Source organism: Camelus bactrianus, chromosome 8, assembly GCF_048773025.1.
Source record: "Camelus bactrianus isolate YW-2024 breed Bactrian camel chromosome 8, ASM4877302v1, whole genome shotgun sequence".
Classification (NCBI taxonomy): domain Eukaryota; kingdom Metazoa; phylum Chordata; class Mammalia; order Artiodactyla; family Camelidae; genus Camelus; species Camelus bactrianus.
In genome coordinates this window covers 94,882,456-94,900,555 of record NC_133546.1, presented here as the reverse complement: position 1 = coordinate 94,900,555, position 18,100 = coordinate 94,882,456, and the positions used below count along the sequence as shown (strand labels likewise).

Here is an 18,100-nt window from a genome sequence, read left to right as displayed (position 1 = left end):
ATTCCGAGAAGCATGGTTTACTAAAGGGTGAACTAGGAAAAAAAATTTCCTCAAGGCAAGACAGTTAGGAAAGTCAATTTTGTTGGAAGAGGGGAAAAATTACAAATCCAAAATAAGGATATAGTTTAAAGCTCTTCTGGCATGAGAGTGACCACAAACTCCTGGCAGAGAAGCACAGCTACTCCTGGAATGAGAAGCTGTGGTTTGAATGAATCAGTGAGCAGCCATTCCGAAAAAGGCCTCCAGAGTCTTGTGGATCAAGATACTGGACGGCAAACACCTCACTTCCAAGGTCTCATTCAAATAACTGGAAATGTTTTAAAGGAAAGAATCCATAATCATAGTTCTGTTTATTAACATTACTATATGCTAGGAATTCAGAAGTGACTATGGAGTTGACTCCTCATTTATGGACCTTACTTTCTCTTTGGGGAGAAAAACTGACATAGTTGGGGAGCTTGGTAGAGGGAGGTGTTAGTCTGTTGCAATTAGCCAGGAGAGGAGATTAAGAAAGCAGTGAAGGGTGGGTGAACTTTTTAGCTGAGGACAGACAGTCTTGTTCAGTTGGCTTTTAATTGCAGGCTCAATGAGCTGTCAGTGGAGGGAATTGATCTTACGGAGGATGGACTTAGCTCAGGCCTCTTTAGAATGGACACGTGAAACTGGAGAAAGACAGTGAAATCTGTGCAGACATTAAAGTTCACTTGAACATGCTCCATCCCTGAGCCAAAGATAGGACAAATATGCAGCACTTCTTAAGGACAGAGGAGTGGTTTCTAAGGTTCTCCAAGAATGAATCCCAGGGAAACGGGATGGCCAGTTGTCAAACTGTGACTTTGCTCTTTGGACGGTGTACCCACCAAGGGTATTGGACTTTTATAGGTTTCCATTTCTCTTTAATACACGTCAGGTTATTAGGACGTGGGCACAAGTATTTGACACCTTGTCGAGGCGACTTTGGTTACCTGCCTAGAAGCACGGGCACTGCTATGGCTGCGTCATACATCTTGCCGCCCATCCCGTTCCCCGGTTCAGTGATAACGGCAGAGTGGTCCCTTGTTGACCTGTCCGTCTCCTCTGTGACATCATAACCCATGAAAAGACCGGAGCGTATTAACGTGGTTTTCTTAAAGTCAAAGGAACAGATCAAATATGGATTCAGATTTGTTCTTTCCTACTTCAGTAGTGCCATGGAGAAGGCAGTTTGGGCAGCTTTTTGTAGGGCCCTGGAGGCTTTCTCTCTCAGCCTCTGGGCACCTTTATTGAAAACCCTTCATAGCTGTCTGGAGTGCTGTAAAACCACTCCGCCTGTTTTGCCCTGAAGATGTGTTCAGTTTATAACTCATCTCTACTCCTTGGAAAACAACTCAATAAAAACTCAGTTGGTTTCCCACCAGCCATGGGCAGGGGTGGGTGTTACCTTGTTATTATTTCATAAAATAAAAATAACAATAATAATAATCATAGTAATAATAATAATAAATAATAATAATAAAAGAAGTCTTAAAACAGCACTGGGCACATTGGAGAGAGTCAATAAATGCTTCCTGGCTTAAGTCAAAAGTGATGACTCAGTGATTCCATGGCTGCTGTATTTGCTGAGCTAATTACTCCTTTGCTCCATTACACATTTTTTTTTACCTGAAAAAGAAATACATGCAATTGGATAAAAAAATTCAAACAGAGCACAAAACTACACAAGTGAAAGAAGTTTACACTCATCCTCTGTTCTTCCAGCCCTCCCTGGAGATGCCACTGTTTACTATCCTTTGGATGCTTTTCCAGATATGGTATGCACATTCCCAATTATGTATGTAAATTCCTTTAAAGTTTTAGTTATTTTTAACTTAAAGGGATTTAAATCCTCAAGTGGCTTCTGCCCGGGTAATAGAACAGAACAAATCTGACTGCATATTAGATCTTTTCATTTGACTTTAACCCTATGCTCTTTCTCCTAGGCTTCATCTTGCTTGTAAAACAATGTTGCTTAGAGCCTGAAATATACAGGAGAGCCTATTCTGAAGGCTCTGACTTTTAAGGATATTTAACACTTTTTCATTCATAAAAAGATAAGAAATTACAGAATAGAAAATAACGTTTGTTTTGTTGGAGGTTTACAGAGATTTGACCCAGGCAGATAGCTGCAAAAACAAAGGATTCTAAAAACAAAGAATTCCTACACCAGGAAGATTGCAACAACCAAGCACGTAGGAATGGAGCCTGAATTCTGACTTGGGGAGATGGTTTTCCAGGACATTAGTTTGCCACCTAGGTCTACAGAGACTTGCTATTCCTTGCCCCAACACCTGGTCTCCCAACTTATTGGCCTGTCCTTCACTGAGGAGAATGAATTTGGACTCGGTAGCACTCCTATCTCCCTAGCAAGCAGGGCACTGGAACTGAGTGTTATGGAAACAACAGGCCAGCCAAGAAACAAGCACCACTGGGAGGGTTGGAGTACTCAGATTTATTATGCCGGCGGGCTCAGAGGGGCTTCTGCTCCGAAGTTCTGAGCAACTCCAAGACGTGCACATGAGGTTTTAAAGGGTTAATTACAAGTAAGGGGTATTAGCCAATAAGGCTCAAACAACAAAAAGCAAGGAATCAGTACACTGGAGCTTATCAACTTGTAATAGATCACGTTACCGACACCTGTTGAGGTTGGATTTACGAGTTAGCTTGTTAGCCCAGTAAACTGACACTAAACTTCAGATTTACGAGTTAGCCCAGCAGAATTTAGATCAGTAAACCGACACTTATCACACTTAGATTTGTGACTTAGCTTGTTAGCCCAGCTGGGCTTTTCCTTTACATGAGGATAGCTCTCCCACACCCAGGGAACTACTGTGAACCCTTGGTGGTTCCACTAGGGTGGGGTGTGGTTTACCCAGGAGGGATGGGGACTGTGCACCAACACTCAGGCAGTCTGCTCTGTCTGGGGCTCTGATCTTGTACCACCCCTCTCCCCGCCAGCCCAACACCTGGGAGAGTGGAACTAAGGCAGAGATCATGCCTGCCTGTTTCCCAGCGTGTAAAAGGGGAATAGGTACTCTTCCCAAGGTAGTTCTGAGCGACAACACCTGCGGGTGCTTGGTTCCCAGAGCAACAGAAAACCCAGCTCCGCGTGGGGGCAACGGGTGTGATACCCATAGGGGTTCTGCTGAAGCATCGGATGGAGGGCTGGATCAGAGAGGTAAAACATGAGCTGCGGGCCTTGAAGGGTAACAGAATGGTACAGAGGCAGGACTGCCGCCTCCTTCGGGGTGCCCCCAGAGGTAAAGCTTTTTCTCTCCATCTCCGCTAAGACCCTCCCCTCTCCAGATCCATCCCTTTTCTCTGCTCTTCCTGTCCATCTGTCTCTCTCCACTTTTCCCCTCCTCTCCTCCCCCTCCCATCTTCTTCCTCCTTCGTTGCCCCACCTTCTCTCGCAGAACCCAGAGTGTATCGCTGGCCCTCCTGCGCATGGGCAGTCGGTGCCAGCTGGACCGCGGGTTGGAAGCTCCAGCTCCGAGCCGGGGATCGGCCCCAAAGGCTTCTCAGCTCTGTCGACCGGTAGGCCTTTAGCTCCTGCCCGGACCCGGGGCCTCTGGCTGTGGCAGTGCAAGGTGGGGGGCTCCCGGGGAAGGGGTCAGTCGGCTGCGGGAGGGCGGTCGGCATGTCACAGCCCCCCAGGGCGCCAGTCAGCCTGTGTTCAGCTGAATTGCTCTGGCCAGACACCTCTGCCAGCGACACCTACCCCGGCGCCCCGGCCACACCTGTCCATGGCCAGGTGGGCACCTGCAGCCTCTCACCCAGCCGGGCCCCCCTAAGACCGTTGCTGGCATCCCCTTCCCCTCTCCCGCCCGCGAGTCCTCTCCCGCCCGCGAGTCCTCTCCTCCCGGGCTGCCTGTCCTCGGCCGCCGGCCCGTCCCCGCCCCTGGGCGGGCTGTGTCCTGGGCGGGCGGGGTCTGCGGACCCGAACGGGGGCAGGCGGCTGGGGCTGGGGCTGGCCTCCGAGCGGGGCTGCAACCCGCGTTTCCACCAAACCCCCCCCCCGCTTTCCCTGCCCCGCGACCCCGGGGCTGCCCTTCTCTTCCTTTCCTGCTCCCTGAGGACAAGCTCTGCGGCGTGGGCGCTGCTCCCTGGGCCGAGAGCCTCCGGCTGTAAAGCCCAGCTTCTGGTGGAGTCGGGAAAGTGGATCCTCAGTGCTGAGCGAGCTTCTGTCTCCTCCCTCAGTGTTTCTGCCCCAGGTAAGTACCTTGAACACTTTCAGGAGTTATGATGGCGGTGCTTGTTGATGTCACGTGTTTTTATAGTGCCAGGGATTACAGTGTTGAAAGCAGGGCTTGGTTCAGTTAAAAATGAGCTGAAGGCATGAGGCTGTGACATGCTCCTTCCTTCCCACTCCCAGTGTGAAACGTGTAACCGTCGATTTTAAAAAGATAGTTACAGTCCCTAACTAGCCCAGCCCAGCTAGGGTGCGTTAACAGGAACAGCACCACCAGAGGCGTTGGAGACCCAGGGACATTGCAGTCCTAAAGAGCTCCTGGCACAGTTTGGTTTGTTTTGGTTTTTTGTTTTTCTTAAATCGTGGGGCAGACTAGTAGTATAGAGGGAAAAATAATTGTCAAGAAATATTTTTTCATATAACAGCTTTATTGTGATATTGTTCACACACCATGAAGTCCATCCCTTTAAATGGTACAATTCAGCAACTTTTAGCATATTCACAGTGGTTCAACAATTATTATTCCAGAACGTTTTCATCACATCAGAAAGACCAGTGAAAATGAGTGACATACCCACCCTTCCTCAGTGGTGTTTCTAAAGAAGTCTCATGCCTATTCCTGACCATAAAATAACTTGTTACATTCCATGAAATATCTGGTAGGAATTCTAATCAGAATTGCAATGAATCTGTGTATCAAAACAGGAAGAATTAATGCCTTTATGGCATAAATTTCTTCTACCCATGAATATATCTGGGACTGTATCTTTTCATCTCTCCAGAGCCTGGCCCATGGGAAGTCCTCACTAATTGTTGGGCTTGTGAATGATGAGATTCTATACATTGTTAGTTGCTACTGTAGTCTTTCACAGAAGAGAAAAGTAACCTCCGTGAAGCCAAGTGACTCTCTAATGGTCAGAAAGAGTGACAGCCAGTGCTGGAGTGATCCAGTGGACTTGGTGCTTGCAACCAGGATTCTCCAGCACCTACAGCTAAGGGGATTACAGTATTCTTTTTTTTTTCTTAATGGCGTTGCTTTTATTTTTAATAATTTTTTTAATTTATTTTTTATTTAAGTGTAGTCAATTTACAATGTTAGTTTCAGATGTACAGCAGAGATTCAGTTATAAACATATGCATATGTATATACATATGTATTATATTGTTTTTAGTAGAACTCATTACAAGAAATTGAATATAGTTCCCTGTGCTATATAGTAGGCCCTTGTCATTTATTTTATATTTATTAACGTGTATCTGTTAATCTCCCCTTTCCTGCCTGCTAAGCACAGTTTGCTTTCTATGTCCATGAGTCCATTTGTAGCAGCACCATTTTTCCTTGTAATATATGCTCTTTGGCTGTTTTCAGTTTCAGTAATTCCATGTTATCTTTGAGCGCTTTTCTTCTGGTGGCCTTTATGTGGTTTGCACACGTGGTAATAGAGATCTGTGTTTGGGAGAACTCCAGGCCTCATGTAGTCCCTGGTACAGAGTGCCCACTGAGTTGATGCTTGAACTGGGAAAAAAAACATAGTAAATGTTGGAATTTCCACTATGGTTGAGACTTCCAGGTTTCTGTAACCTGTTTACCCCACCTTATTATTGGCTGCCCCCATACTGGGTAATTTGGTGGAATTTCATGGTATGGTGGTGTAGAGACAGGGCCTTGTATGCTTCTTTTCTTTCCGTTTTCTAACACTCATTCTCCTGGGCCTCCCAGATCCTCCCCCAGTAGTGCCCAGGGCTGGCTTGGTGCTGTGCTGAGGCAATATTTTTTAATAAGGCCCTTTCCTCATCTCTTCTGACCCTCGGTTTCTTTATCTGCACAATGAGGGCTTAGACTAGATAAGTGCTTTTCAGTTTCTTTTAAAGCCATGTTTCCTTTGAGAAACAGAAAATGCAAATCTCTCCTCCCATCCCAACACTTTAGATTTTGTTACTTCCTGCAAGGAGTCACATAGCTCTTTGTGGAAAATTGATGTGATTGTGATTCCAGGTGGCACAGAAAATACTCTTCAGAGATTTATTACAGGGAGAGGGCAGAAAAGGGGCAATATGTCACACTTTCTAGTGTGAGCACTGGAGCAGGGGCTTGGATTTAAATATGGTGTCTGTCGTGGCCTCTCTTTAATGTTGCACAATGTGACAAACTTCTCTACCTCAGTTTCTTGATGTGTCAAGTTGGGGTGATAATATTTTAAGGCTTTTGTGAAACAATATACACATAATCTCTTTGTGTCTCAGTAGAAACAAGACCTGCAAGGGATTCAGGGATTTAAAAAAAAAAAATCTTGCCCATAGCACTATGTCGCTGTGTATTTTAAATTTCCTGGAGGGTGATGGTTGAGTCTAAAGTCCATCGTGGGACAGGTGGCCCATAGTTCTCTATGCCCCAGATTGCCCCCTCCTCCCCAGTCCTCTTCCTCAGTCCAGGATGAAGTTCCCTAGTAGATTTACACAGAGTTCTTGTGGAAATGGCTTTTCATTTTATTGTTTCACCAAGAAGGGCTGCCATCATGATCTCTGTGGTCAGGTTTTGAAGGGCTGCCATCTTGATGTCTAGTCAGGTGAAGGCTATGCAATTGGTAGTTTCTATGTAATAAAAAGGAAAAAAATTACAAATAGAAAATTAGAACAAGGGTGGTGACAGGGACTCTTGGAAGTGAGCACCATTAGCTTTGTTAGCTTCAGGTGCAGTGGCCTCTTGCCACGAGGACCCATCCTCTTGCTCTGAATTTGGAGGGACCTGTGGGTTCAGTGGGAATGTTAACTGAGTGTATCTCATGTGCTGGGCATTGTCCTATTTTTTCTGTGTGTTCTTTTTTTGAGACAGTGAGCACATTTAACCTCAATAGCTTCTTTAAAAAAGTAGAAATTTTATTTTGAGATATAATGTAGATTCCCATGTAGTTGTAAGAGATAATATGGAGAGGGCCTATGGACACTTTTCCCAGTTTTCCTTAATGGTTCCATCTTGCAAAGTTGGGGTACGATTCATTACTGATTCACTAACAATTTGAGGTTTGTGTTATTGCCATCATTTCTATTCACGATTAAACTGGGGCTTTGAGAAGCACACACGCCTGCCCTGGTCACCCACATGGTTAGTGTAGAGACGGGTGGAACGTGGGCTTGGGATTTCCAAGCAGTACCATTATGATGGTCTGTGGCAGGGAGCAGCATTCATTTTGCTTGTTTATTCATTCATTCAACAAACATTTATTGAGTAAAATCTGTGGGTCAGATGCTTTCATAGGGTTATCTGATTCTTCAGCAGTACTGAGAATCAGGTATTATTTACTTTTTTTTAAATCTGAGAAAATTAGCTCTGAGAGGTTATTACCACCCCGAAGGAAATATAGCTCATAAAGGAGGGATAGTACATTTGTAGTCACCCCTTTTTATGCAGGTGGTACCCTAGGCATTTTACATTTGCAAACTTCCGTAATCCAGATATATTCTTGTAAGGCAAGGATTTTATTTTTTTTTAATTGAAGTATAGTCAAGTTTACAATGTTGTGTCAATTGCAAGGTGTTTTTTGAATTTTGAATTAAAAAGTATTTTTTGAGGAGGGTAATTAGGTTTATTTATTTGTTTCATTTATTAAAATGTGGTACTGGGACCTCGTACATGATAAGCATGTGCTCTACCACTGAAATGTACCCTCCTCCCCAAGGCAAGTTTTCTTATCCATTATTCTGCAGCTTAGGGGTTCAATTAAATTGGAATTGAAATCCAGATCTTTTGTTCCTACTGTTGTCCTTTTCTTTATATTCTGCTGAAGGGGGTTGCGGAAAGCAGTTCCTTTTTTCATTTCTTTATTCCGCATTTTTGAGCAGTGACTTTGCATCAGGGCCTTGCTAGGTGCTTTGAAACAGAAAACAAGAAATGACCCTTCTCTGCAGGGGCAGGAAGCCTAGACCAAAACCTGGGTAAAGTGATCCGAGCTAAGGTAGCCATGTGCAGGCTCTGAAGGACAAACTGTACCACTGGATTTGCTTGGGCTTCCCCTGCCTTCTGGCTGGTACACACCAGGTCACCGCAACCCAGAGGCGCCCACAGCACACAGCACAATATTTACCTCGATCTCCTCTCCCCTCTCGGCAGGGCCTGCAACATGAGAATCCCTGACTACGTGCAGTGTGCTGAGGACTATGAGACTCTTCCCGTGGTGGTCAAACCAGTGGGGATCATCTCAGAGGAGAATTTCTTTTGCATCTATAAGCGAATCTCCTTGGTGAGCTAGATCAGCCCGTGCAGCTCCCAGGGCACACTCTGTACGAACTACAGGCACCACTATGCGCCCAAGAATGGATGGGGCGTCTTCCAGACCCACCGCATGGTTGTGGGCCTTGTCACCATTACCGACTTCCTCTCGGCCAAGGCCTTCGAGAAGCTCCACGTGCAGAGGAGCTGTATGGCATCACGCTTAATGACTCTCAGCTCTTTGTCTTTGTGCTGCATGGGGAAGTAAGCCAAGCAGCCGCGCACCGACGTGGCCTTCAATCTACGAGGACTGCAGGGTGGTGGAGAAGAGGATCGAGGACTTCACTGAGTCACTCTTCATCTTGCTCAAGTCCAAGTGGCTGGATGGTGCCCCTGACAAGTCTGGGGACAAGATCCCACTCCTCTGCATGCCGTTTGAGAAGGAGGACTTCATGGGACTGGACACAGACAGCAGGTAAGTTTACCTGGAGGCCAGTCCACCCTGGCTGTGTGCCGGGTTTCTTCTCTCCATCCAGAAAGGGATCAGCACGGAATAGGACTCTTTTGTATCCAAGGGGGGAGGGAGGTGCAGCCTGCCGGTTTACAGACATTTAAAAGTGAATCCGCCTTTGTTTCAGAGAGATCCTTTTAGTGATAGTGTTAGAGCACTTACTCCTGCTTTTCAGCCAGGACCCTGGTGGGACCCCTGGAGTTGCTGTTCAATAGAGTAGCCACAGCCACTGATGCTAGGAGCACTGGGGAGGAGGCTGGTCTGAGCTGAGATATGCTGTAGTTCAAATGCACATGAGACGCTGAGGCTTGTCTACTAAAAGCTTATATACTATCTTGTTACTTCCTCTATTGATTACATGTCAAAATGATAGTATTTTACATACAGTAGATTATGTAAGATATGTTCTTAATATCAGTTTCTAGTACTTGTTTTTTGTTTGTTGGTTTGTTTCTTTGTTTACATTTTTAAATGTGGCAACTGGGAAACTTTCTTTACATGGCTCTCATTTCATTTCTGTTGGGCAGCCTTTCCTGGGACAGTCTCATCCCTTTGCTTATAGATGAGATGCTGAATCCCGAGAGGCAGAAAGAGGCACTGGTTGAGCTGGCTTGGAGCCAGAGCCTCCTGCCTCCCAGGCTCAGCACCTGTTCGGCTCAGGCCCTCTCTTCCTGCCCGACAGGCAGCATGCCATGTTAGGACATCAGAAACACCGCCAGGGACCTCCGAATGAACTCCTTATGCAGGGAAAGGCGTATCACGGAGTATGGGAAAGAGCAGAGAAATGTTCATCCTCACTTTGTCCCTGTGATTAAGTCAACGGCCCCACTTTGCCTCCGAATTACAGACGAGCTCTTCTGGGCTGCCTAACCCCCCAACTTCTGCTCCGTTTCCCCGTGTATCTATTGTGCTGTCCCTCGGGCAGAAGAGGGTGAGATGCCTTTGCCGGGAGGTGGTCCCCCTTTGCTGGGGAGAGTGAGGGAATCTGTGTACCCCCGGCCTACGGCCTCGGTCTTTTTTTCTGGAGAGGGCTCATGGCGGTCCCACAGGTGATGGTCGGACGACCTGGCACGTGCTGCCGGGCCCGCTGTGGAGGCGGTGCTCTGTGATTCTTGAAATTAACTAAGATCAGATTCTACTTTCTGGTTGTTGGTAAGTTGGAGGAGAAGATGCCAGAGAATTGATAAAAAGAATATCCAGATCAGCCCTGTGAGTGATAGGCAAGAGGACCCGAGTCCCACCTGCGTGAGGTGCCTACCGGGCTCTGGATGTATTTCCTGTTCCTCCCGGACATGCTTAAGGAAGGGGCAAGGCATGTCGTGGCCATGATCTGTTCTTGTCCTCACAGGGCCCTGTGATCCACATGCCCGCGCTCCCCATCTGCTCCTTGGAGATGAGGTGTCAGGTTTAGGAGCCTGGGGACTGCTGAGGGCACAGCTACCCACCGTGCTACACCGAGGCTGGCTCCGTTCACCTCACATGTCACCACCTGCTGATCCCCCAGGCGTCAGTCAAGGTAGGTGCATCGGTGCAACGTAAGCAGGGACCACCTTCTCCCCCTGGACAGACTGGTGGGTGAGCAGTGGAAGCCTGGAGCCCTGCCCCAGCCCCCAGGCCAGTGCCTCCTCTTTTGTCACAGGAGGCACTGGTGACATTTTTGCTCAGCAACTGCTTGGCTCTGGGTCTGCGGACCCACCAGAGAATTCCTGCTTGTTTTTGCCTTTTGAAGTCTGCCCTTGGGATTTGGAGGAGTAGCTGGATATGTGCTTAGCCCATAGTGGTTGACACAGTCACCATTGTTTACCCAGAACCTCGTGTACCAGGCATGGCTCCCGGCATCAAAATATAGCAGCGCATTAAACCTCCCTCCTGGTGCGTCTGTCTGTTTTGGTAACGTAAGGTCTCAGCCAGCATCTTAACGTCAGTGAGATAAAGCGGCCAGTGAGCTAGGATCAAGCACGTTCTCCTCCAGTCACTTTTACTCCAATGTTGCTTTTACTATTCCGCAGACATTAATTTTTTAAACAATGCTTTGGTGCAGGAACAAAGCCTAATTCTCTCCTGCTACTCTTGGTGGAAGTGCGTAAAACTGTCCAGCCTGAAATGTGACCACAATTTGTAGCTTAAGACTTGCCTAGACCAATGTATGTGGAGTTTTGGTTAGGGGCGCTGAACACGTTGGGGTCCCCCGGCAGCGCCGCTCCCCTCAGGCCCCTGCTCTCCCTGGAGCAGGAGGTGAGGGTGGGTCTCACCATCCCCACGTCCCTGGCCTCACACACTCACGTAAATTCTTGTACGTGCTGTCAAAGTCATTTTTGTTCTTGTGTGTTTCTAATTTTCTCTTGTTTCTCTTTTCCTTTTTCTTTATTCCTTTTTCTCTTGTACTGCCCTGTGAGCATGTTGTTGCGTCTGAAAATGTGGCTGTGCACACCCTGCATTGGAAATAGCTAGATCGCCCTCCGTGCTGTCTCCATCGCTTTAAAAAGCAAAAACTTAACAGCTGCCTTAATCCATGTATTATCCTTGTCATCTTTTTATTTTCTAATTTTTTTTAGCACATCACCCACTGGTGTTTGATACCTCTTAAAATCCTTGCTTTAAGGAACCAGTTTGGTCCTCCTTATATTTGGTGACAAATGCACCCTTATTAAATTTGTTTGATTGTTTTGAAGAAGTGAGATGCGAATTCATTTAGGCGGCTGCTGAGGGATGTTTTTCATGGAGTATTTAAACTTGTAAAGTCAAATTCTGCAGCATCTTGCTACATTCCTTCTTTTACACAAACGTGCTTGGCACTCGGTTACTGGCTGTCGCTGTGTGACGCGCGTGACAGCGCTGCCTGGCCGGCGGTCACTGGTGAGGAAGTGGCAGGCTCGGGGGTGAGCAGCTGTTGGAGGAAGCAGTCACCGTTTTGTTATTTAATTTTTTTTTTTTTTTTTGCATTTTACTTCTCGTGCCATTTACTTTACTTTGCCTTCACAAAGAGGCAGAAGTTGGTCTAAAATCCATGCCACTCTTTTGTTCCCTTTACGAGGCTGGTTTATCTGAGTATCAGGACAACATGTCCTTCTCCTAAGTAGCTGGCTCACCTGGATCTGGTGGACATAGGGACTGCTATAGGGGACCGTAGCTTCCACCCTGCTCCAGCCAGTGGGCATTCAGAGCCGGGTCTGTGGTTTGCCTCAGCAGCCGTGCAGGCCTCCCTGCACCGGCCTTTACTTTTAACCCATGTTGGCAGTAAATAGCTGACTCCGTGTCTATTGCAGCTGACGTCCACCACTGTCGGCCTTGTCGTTAGTTTGCGGTAGTGAGTCTCCAACACCCCAGTCAACTGTGAAGGAACATGCTTTGGCCGACGTAGGACCTTGGATTCTCACCACCACTATGGTTCATCTCACCCGGTGAAAGTGTTTGGCCACCACCATCATGCTGACCATGAGGCCTTGTTTCTCCTTTCATGATCTGGTCCAAATGTGGACACTTCAGTTTTCACTGAATTTGTCTCGCTTCAGACAGGAGAGAATATCTGAAGGAGTCCATCTCATTGTGGGTGGGGAACAGATCAGAAGTAAATGTCGCAAGTAGAAGGAGTCTAGTCTGTCCAGGTTGGCAAATGCAGGGTGGGATCTGTGATGGCCGGGCTATGCACTGTACACAGGCCTTTCCCGTGGCTCCCGAGAGCCCAGGGGTCGGAGTGAGAACAGCCTGGCCTGGGTTCCTCCATCCTCGTCTGCTTACTGACAACTGTGTCTGCTAATTAGTAGCTCCCCCACACCTCGGGCCCTTCAAATCTCAGACCACGGGAGAACCTTGAGTCCCTTCTCCTGGGCCTCCTTTGTGAGAATACAGTGCCTTCTGAGGTGACCAGTGGCAGGAGATGCCTCCCCCTCCAGGGAGCACCCTTTGGAGGACTGTGACCCAGTGCACCATGCTGTGAGCTTGTGGGGTTCCGGCCGTGGTCCCTGCAGAACCAGACTTGAGATGGGCTTAGTGACGGATATAACAGGACTGATTCCAGGGCAGGGCTTGGGGGAGGGAACAGTGGAAATTGAATGTGACCTCAAACACATAGGTGGGTGCTGGGGCTGTTACTAAAATGGGGTGTCTGGGAGGTACCTGCCAGGAATCGAATTCCAGAGTAAATGGCGGACATGAGGCATTTTTAAGATGCCATTTGTCATCCAAGTTAGGACTTCAAAGAGGCACTCGGGTCTATGGCCCTGGGGCTCAGGTGAAGGAGCCAGACTAGAGATACACGTTGGGAGTCGTCATTCTTAGCTGGTGTTCACAGCCACGCTTGTGAATTAGATCATCTTGAGAGCTGCAGACTGAGGATGAGGGGGGGCAGGGCTGTGCCTGGGTTGGAGGAAAGCCCAGACCATGTAGCTTTCGTGTGTCAGTCTGCGGCGTTTGCGATTTTCAGACTAATGCCGTTTATCCTTAAGGGGCCGGGGGTTGGGCAGGGCCAGCCTGGAAGAAATCTGAAAGGAGGGTCGTGGCCACGTGTGTGTCTTGGGAAGATGCAGATTCTGCAGCGTCCGGGAGGGTAGACTTCGAAGAAGCTGGAGTTGGAGTGGGGAGAAAGTAGTCACACTCACCTGTGAGGGAGGGAGGGCGTCCTTGGGAGTCGCCACCCTACTGGACTCGCTTTCCAATGAACAGAAAGCAATCAGACTGGATCTGAGGTGAGAAGAGATGGGCACTGGGAGGGGATCCAACCTGGAGAATGGTGTATGCAAAGTTCTGGAATAGTCTCCCTGAAAATTTGAGTTAAAAATACCCAGACTCTTAAGAACATTGATAGTGACTGGGGAGGAGGCAGTTGTTTTTCTGGCCTCCTAAGGGTAATTCATGTATTCAGGGATACACAGAAGATTCGGGCTGTCTTTTCCAGGGGTTTGATCCTTACCAGGGGGAACAGTGCAAGTTTAAAGGGGGCGAAGGGCAGCAGAGGGAAGCTAGTCAGTCCCCGTGTCAAGTACCAGTCGGCAGCCCTACATGAGTGTTGCATTCTCATCCATGCCTCCCAGGTGGGCGATGGCAGCTCCCTTTTGCGGATTGGGAAGCCTTCTCAGAGGGGTTAAGGAATTGGTCCGTTTAGCGGCTAGTAAATGCTGTAGCAGGATTCAAGAAGGGCCTTGTCAGACTTCAAGGGCATGTTCTATCTACTAATTCCGGTACCTCTCTCTTGAACCTGGATTGGTGAATTGGGTCAGTTTTGGAGCCTTTCACAAAAAATACGATTTAAGTGTCTCAGGACAGTTTCACAAAGCTCAGTGTTCTTTGATGGTTCAGAAGCACCGCAGTGCTTTTCGCCCCACAGAGGTAAGTTCTTACTCCTTGCCGATGACGTGGTTGCAAATGATGTACAGGTGCAAAACCAGACTTAGGAACTTCTGAAGGGAAACTCTCCAGTTCTCCCTTGATCGGCTTTCTTCCACGGGATGTAACTGCTGCAGCATAGGCCTGAGCTTTCCATATGGACTGAGGTTTTGATAACCAAAGTTAGCATAAAACGGTCAGATGAAGAAAATCGACGTTGACAATTTATTTTTGGGTTACATTAGTGAAGATATTCTATCAGTTAATGACCCATATATCGAATGAAATTGAGTACAGAACATTGCAATTCTTACTTTCTATTTAGAGTTCCCTTACAGAGTAAGGTTGCCTGCTTTGGAACATCAGCTCCACCACCACGGCACCTATCAGTGTGTTGGTGTGATTGCATTTACGCAGTGAATGTAATCTGGGCTTCCTCAGCCCCAAACACTCCAGTGCAGAATCACGGGCTATAGCCATCTCTTAGTCACGCAAATACTTCTAAAATTATATGATGCCAGAAAAGAAAGAAGAGGGAGAGAGTGATTGCCTTTATCAAAGTTCCTTTCTATTCTAACTGCAAACTGTTGTTGAACAGCTCTGGTTTCCTTTGGATATGAATATATACATTTCTTTGCATGTAATCTGGGTTTTGGACTAGAACACCAAGCTCTTGCTGTCCACAAGCCACAAAATTATTAGCCAAATTGCACAGGTGTGAAATAGTTTATACTTTTTTCTGAGAAAGAATCCTTGAATTTGGGACTTGGGCTGTGATTTTTGCTTTTTGCTTCCCCCACCCCTCTTGTAATCTCTCACCCCTTCTCAAGTGGCCCCCAAGAGTTCGTGGTTTCAAAGGTGTGGGCAAACACCCAGTTGGTCACCATGTACTGTTGCTATAGATGGAGCCCTGCCAATACCTAAAGGACATTATCAGAGAGGACTTCCTGGAAGAAATGGGCTCTACATTCAATCGTGAGGACAGAGTAAGTGTCAGCCAGGAGAAGGAGTCAAGAGTGTGGCTCAGGTAGCAGGTGCAGCCCGGGCAGAGGCCTGGAGGCTTGTGGGGTGAGGACATGGGGAGAGTGTCCTGTGTGGTCCAGGGTGGAGTGTTCCCCTGCTTGGGAGGACCCTGGAGAGAGCCTGGGGTGAATGGCTTTGGAAGACGTTGGGTTTTATTTGAACAGACACAGGGGCAGTGAAGGGTGTCAGCAGGAAGTGACCCTCAGGAAAGGTACTTCTGGTTTTGCTTCTGATATTCTACAGACAGAAGTGTCGGGACTGGCGAGAGCAGGTCTGTCTGTCCCTTTGAGACCCACCCCGTGATTCATTTATTCATAACACGTGCACTTCTTTGTGTCTAGGGGAGAGTGGGTGGACCCACATTATTAAGCAAAATGTATTTGCTTCTTGTGAGCTTAGCAGTGTCAGAAGTTGACTTAGCCTAGAATGTTCTAGGAATAGAGGAACAAGTTGCGGAGGTTGGAGGGAGGGAAGTCTTCCTTGGGAAACAATCAAAATGAGCCTGGAGGCAAGTGGGAAGTAGGAGCAGGACAGGGGGTCCCTGAGGTCACTGGGGACCTGGGAACTGGGGTGAGGCTGTGTGAGCAGTGTCGGGGGCGGGGCTAGAATTCCACCAGGGAGCCTCTGAAGGGTTTGAAGTGGGGTGATGTAATCAACTTTGTGATTTGGGAAGGCTGCCATTGCTCTGTGTGTGTGTGTGTGTTTGTGTGTAGCGGGGAAGTGGGGGAGGGTGCCACCAACTGGGGGGGCCACTAGAAGACCATTCACAGGCTGGGAGAGGGGCGTCAGGGCTGCTTGGGGACGGCAGGGGCAGTGTGGATGCCGGATTTCCTTATGGGGAGGGCTTGTTATCGGGGTCGCCCGAGAGGAGACTTTTGGCTGGAAGAAAAGAAATGGAGGCTGCCAGGTGAACTTTCCTCTTCTCTCCTTCCCTGCCTTGTGTGATGATCTTAGCTCAGCCAACTTTTGGAACAGAAGAGCCAAGTTCCAGGGTAGCCCAGGACTTTGTTGAGCTGGTTCGAGTGAGATCTGATAGGATTTAGATTTCTGTTCAGATCTGCATGTTCACTTAGCTAGAAACCTCCCGTCATTTCGATTTCCATGGGGTATTTATTCTTGATAAAGATTGCTTTCTTGGTGAGAGGAAATTTAATACAGCTGTTGTCTTTCTCAAAAAAAATCATATCTTTAAAGAAATTTAATATTCCAAAGAATAGCAAAATTTAAAAATGATAAAGTAAGGCTTTGGTGTAGTTTCTTTGGTTTCTGAGCTAATGTGGAGTTAGAGCCTTTGCATTACTTAATAGCACATCCTTAGTGAGCTGTTAGTGAGCACCCCAGGCCCCACCTCTCAAAACACCATTAAAGTTTGCTCTGAAATAGTGAGGTCATAAAGGTCTTGTTTGCAGAATTCAAACAGTTTGTTTATGTTATGCAACATAGCTCCATTTATAAAATAATAATAGGTTCAAAATTAAGTAAGTGGAATATAATTGATTTTTTTAAAGCTGAAACATAAACTTTCTTCTGCTAATGTTGCAACTGGAAATTTTGAAAAGAAAAATCCTACTGTAATATCATCTACGTGGAATACATATATGACTTCCACATTTGAAAAGTAACGGCGCAGTGGTTTTAGAATTCAGGAGCATTCCAACTCAGATACTGGCATTGATGGTTGCTGGTTTTCAATGGAAGAGCCTAAATTTGCCTTCTTAGCATTTTTTTTTCTTTGCAGTGAGAGGGCTGAGTAGTGCTTTGCCAGCATGAGTTTGGGGGAATTTGAGGGCAGATGTCGTGTAGCAGCAGTGAGATATTTCCATGTGTTTAATTTTCCGGACATCACCAGGGCACATGTGGGGTTTGTGCATGCAGGCTGGGATGCTGCAGGACTCCCTAATCCATCACCGTTATGTCCTGGAGCTGCTCCGGTTAGTGAATAATTTTCTGTGACTTGGAGGTAAAGTGGTCTGATGCAGATGATCAGATATGTACTTAAAGTGCTATTACTTGAAATAAGAGAAACCTAGAAACATGGCTCTAACAATACAGGATGAGGGAGGAGAATTGGCTGAGCTGCGTGCAGTGGGGAGTCTTCTCAGGTGACTCCCACGCCGTGATTCCTGCCAATATCCGCCCCAGCACTGCACGGTTGTCCTGCCGAAGCAAGCATGCACTTTGCTCAGAAACGCACTGAATTTCCTTGCGACTCTGTATGTTGGTTTTTTTTTTTTGAAAGCACATCTTGCCCTTTGCTTAAATGCCATCACTGCAAGTCGCCTCTTACTCTCATCCTTCTGGACCTCGTCCATACATAGATGCTGAATGGATGAACAGAATGTAGAATCTCCATTTAGTGAAACATTATTCAGACGTAAGAGTGAATAAAAAAGAAAAAGAGGAAAATGAAAAAGGCCACCTCTTCTGGGGAGTCAACTCTGAATGCTCAACCCACACTTTTCCCTTTGAAACACAATCACTTATGCTCCACTCTACTCTTTTTGATAGTAATTACAACCCTCTAATAAACTTTAATGTTTTCAAAAAAAAAGAGATGCTGATACCAGATCAACACGGACGAGCCTTGACAACAGCATGTTAAGTGAAAGGAAGCAGACACACACGGCCACATATTGCTGACTTCAGTGATCTGAAATGCCCAGAATAGGCACATGCAGAGGCGGAGAGCAGGTGATGTTTGCAAAGGGCTAGGTGGAGGGGGTTAGGGAGTGACTGCTAGTGACAGGGGTATTGTTTTGGGGTGATGAAGTGTTCTGGAAATAGATGGTGATGAGGGCTGCACAACCGTGAGTGTGCAGAAGATTGCTGA

General features: G+C 47.1%; 1 protein-coding gene across 50 annotated transcripts in view; it reads left to right on the top strand.

Annotated features, from left to right (window-relative positions):
* The window catches only part of LOC141578437 (uncharacterized), a 511,397-nt gene that overhangs the window by 82,042 nt on the left and 411,255 nt on the right, over positions 1-18,100 (top strand). For 44 of the 50 annotated variants that reach the window (XM_074368867.1, XM_074368840.1, XM_074368860.1 and 41 more), the window contains 3 exons: positions 3,432-4,229; positions 8,316-8,889; positions 10,274-10,441. In XM_074368867.1, coding sequence (XP_074224968.1) covers positions 3,432-3,809 — 378 coding nt within the window. In that variant the 3' untranslated portion in view covers positions 3,810-4,229; positions 8,316-8,889; positions 10,274-10,441. Of the gene's footprint in view, positions 1-1,737; positions 4,230-8,315; positions 8,890-10,273; positions 10,442-18,100 lie in introns of all 50 variants that reach the window. The other 6 variants (XM_074368866.1, XM_074368844.1, XM_074368874.1 and 3 more) reach the window with 4 other exon arrangements.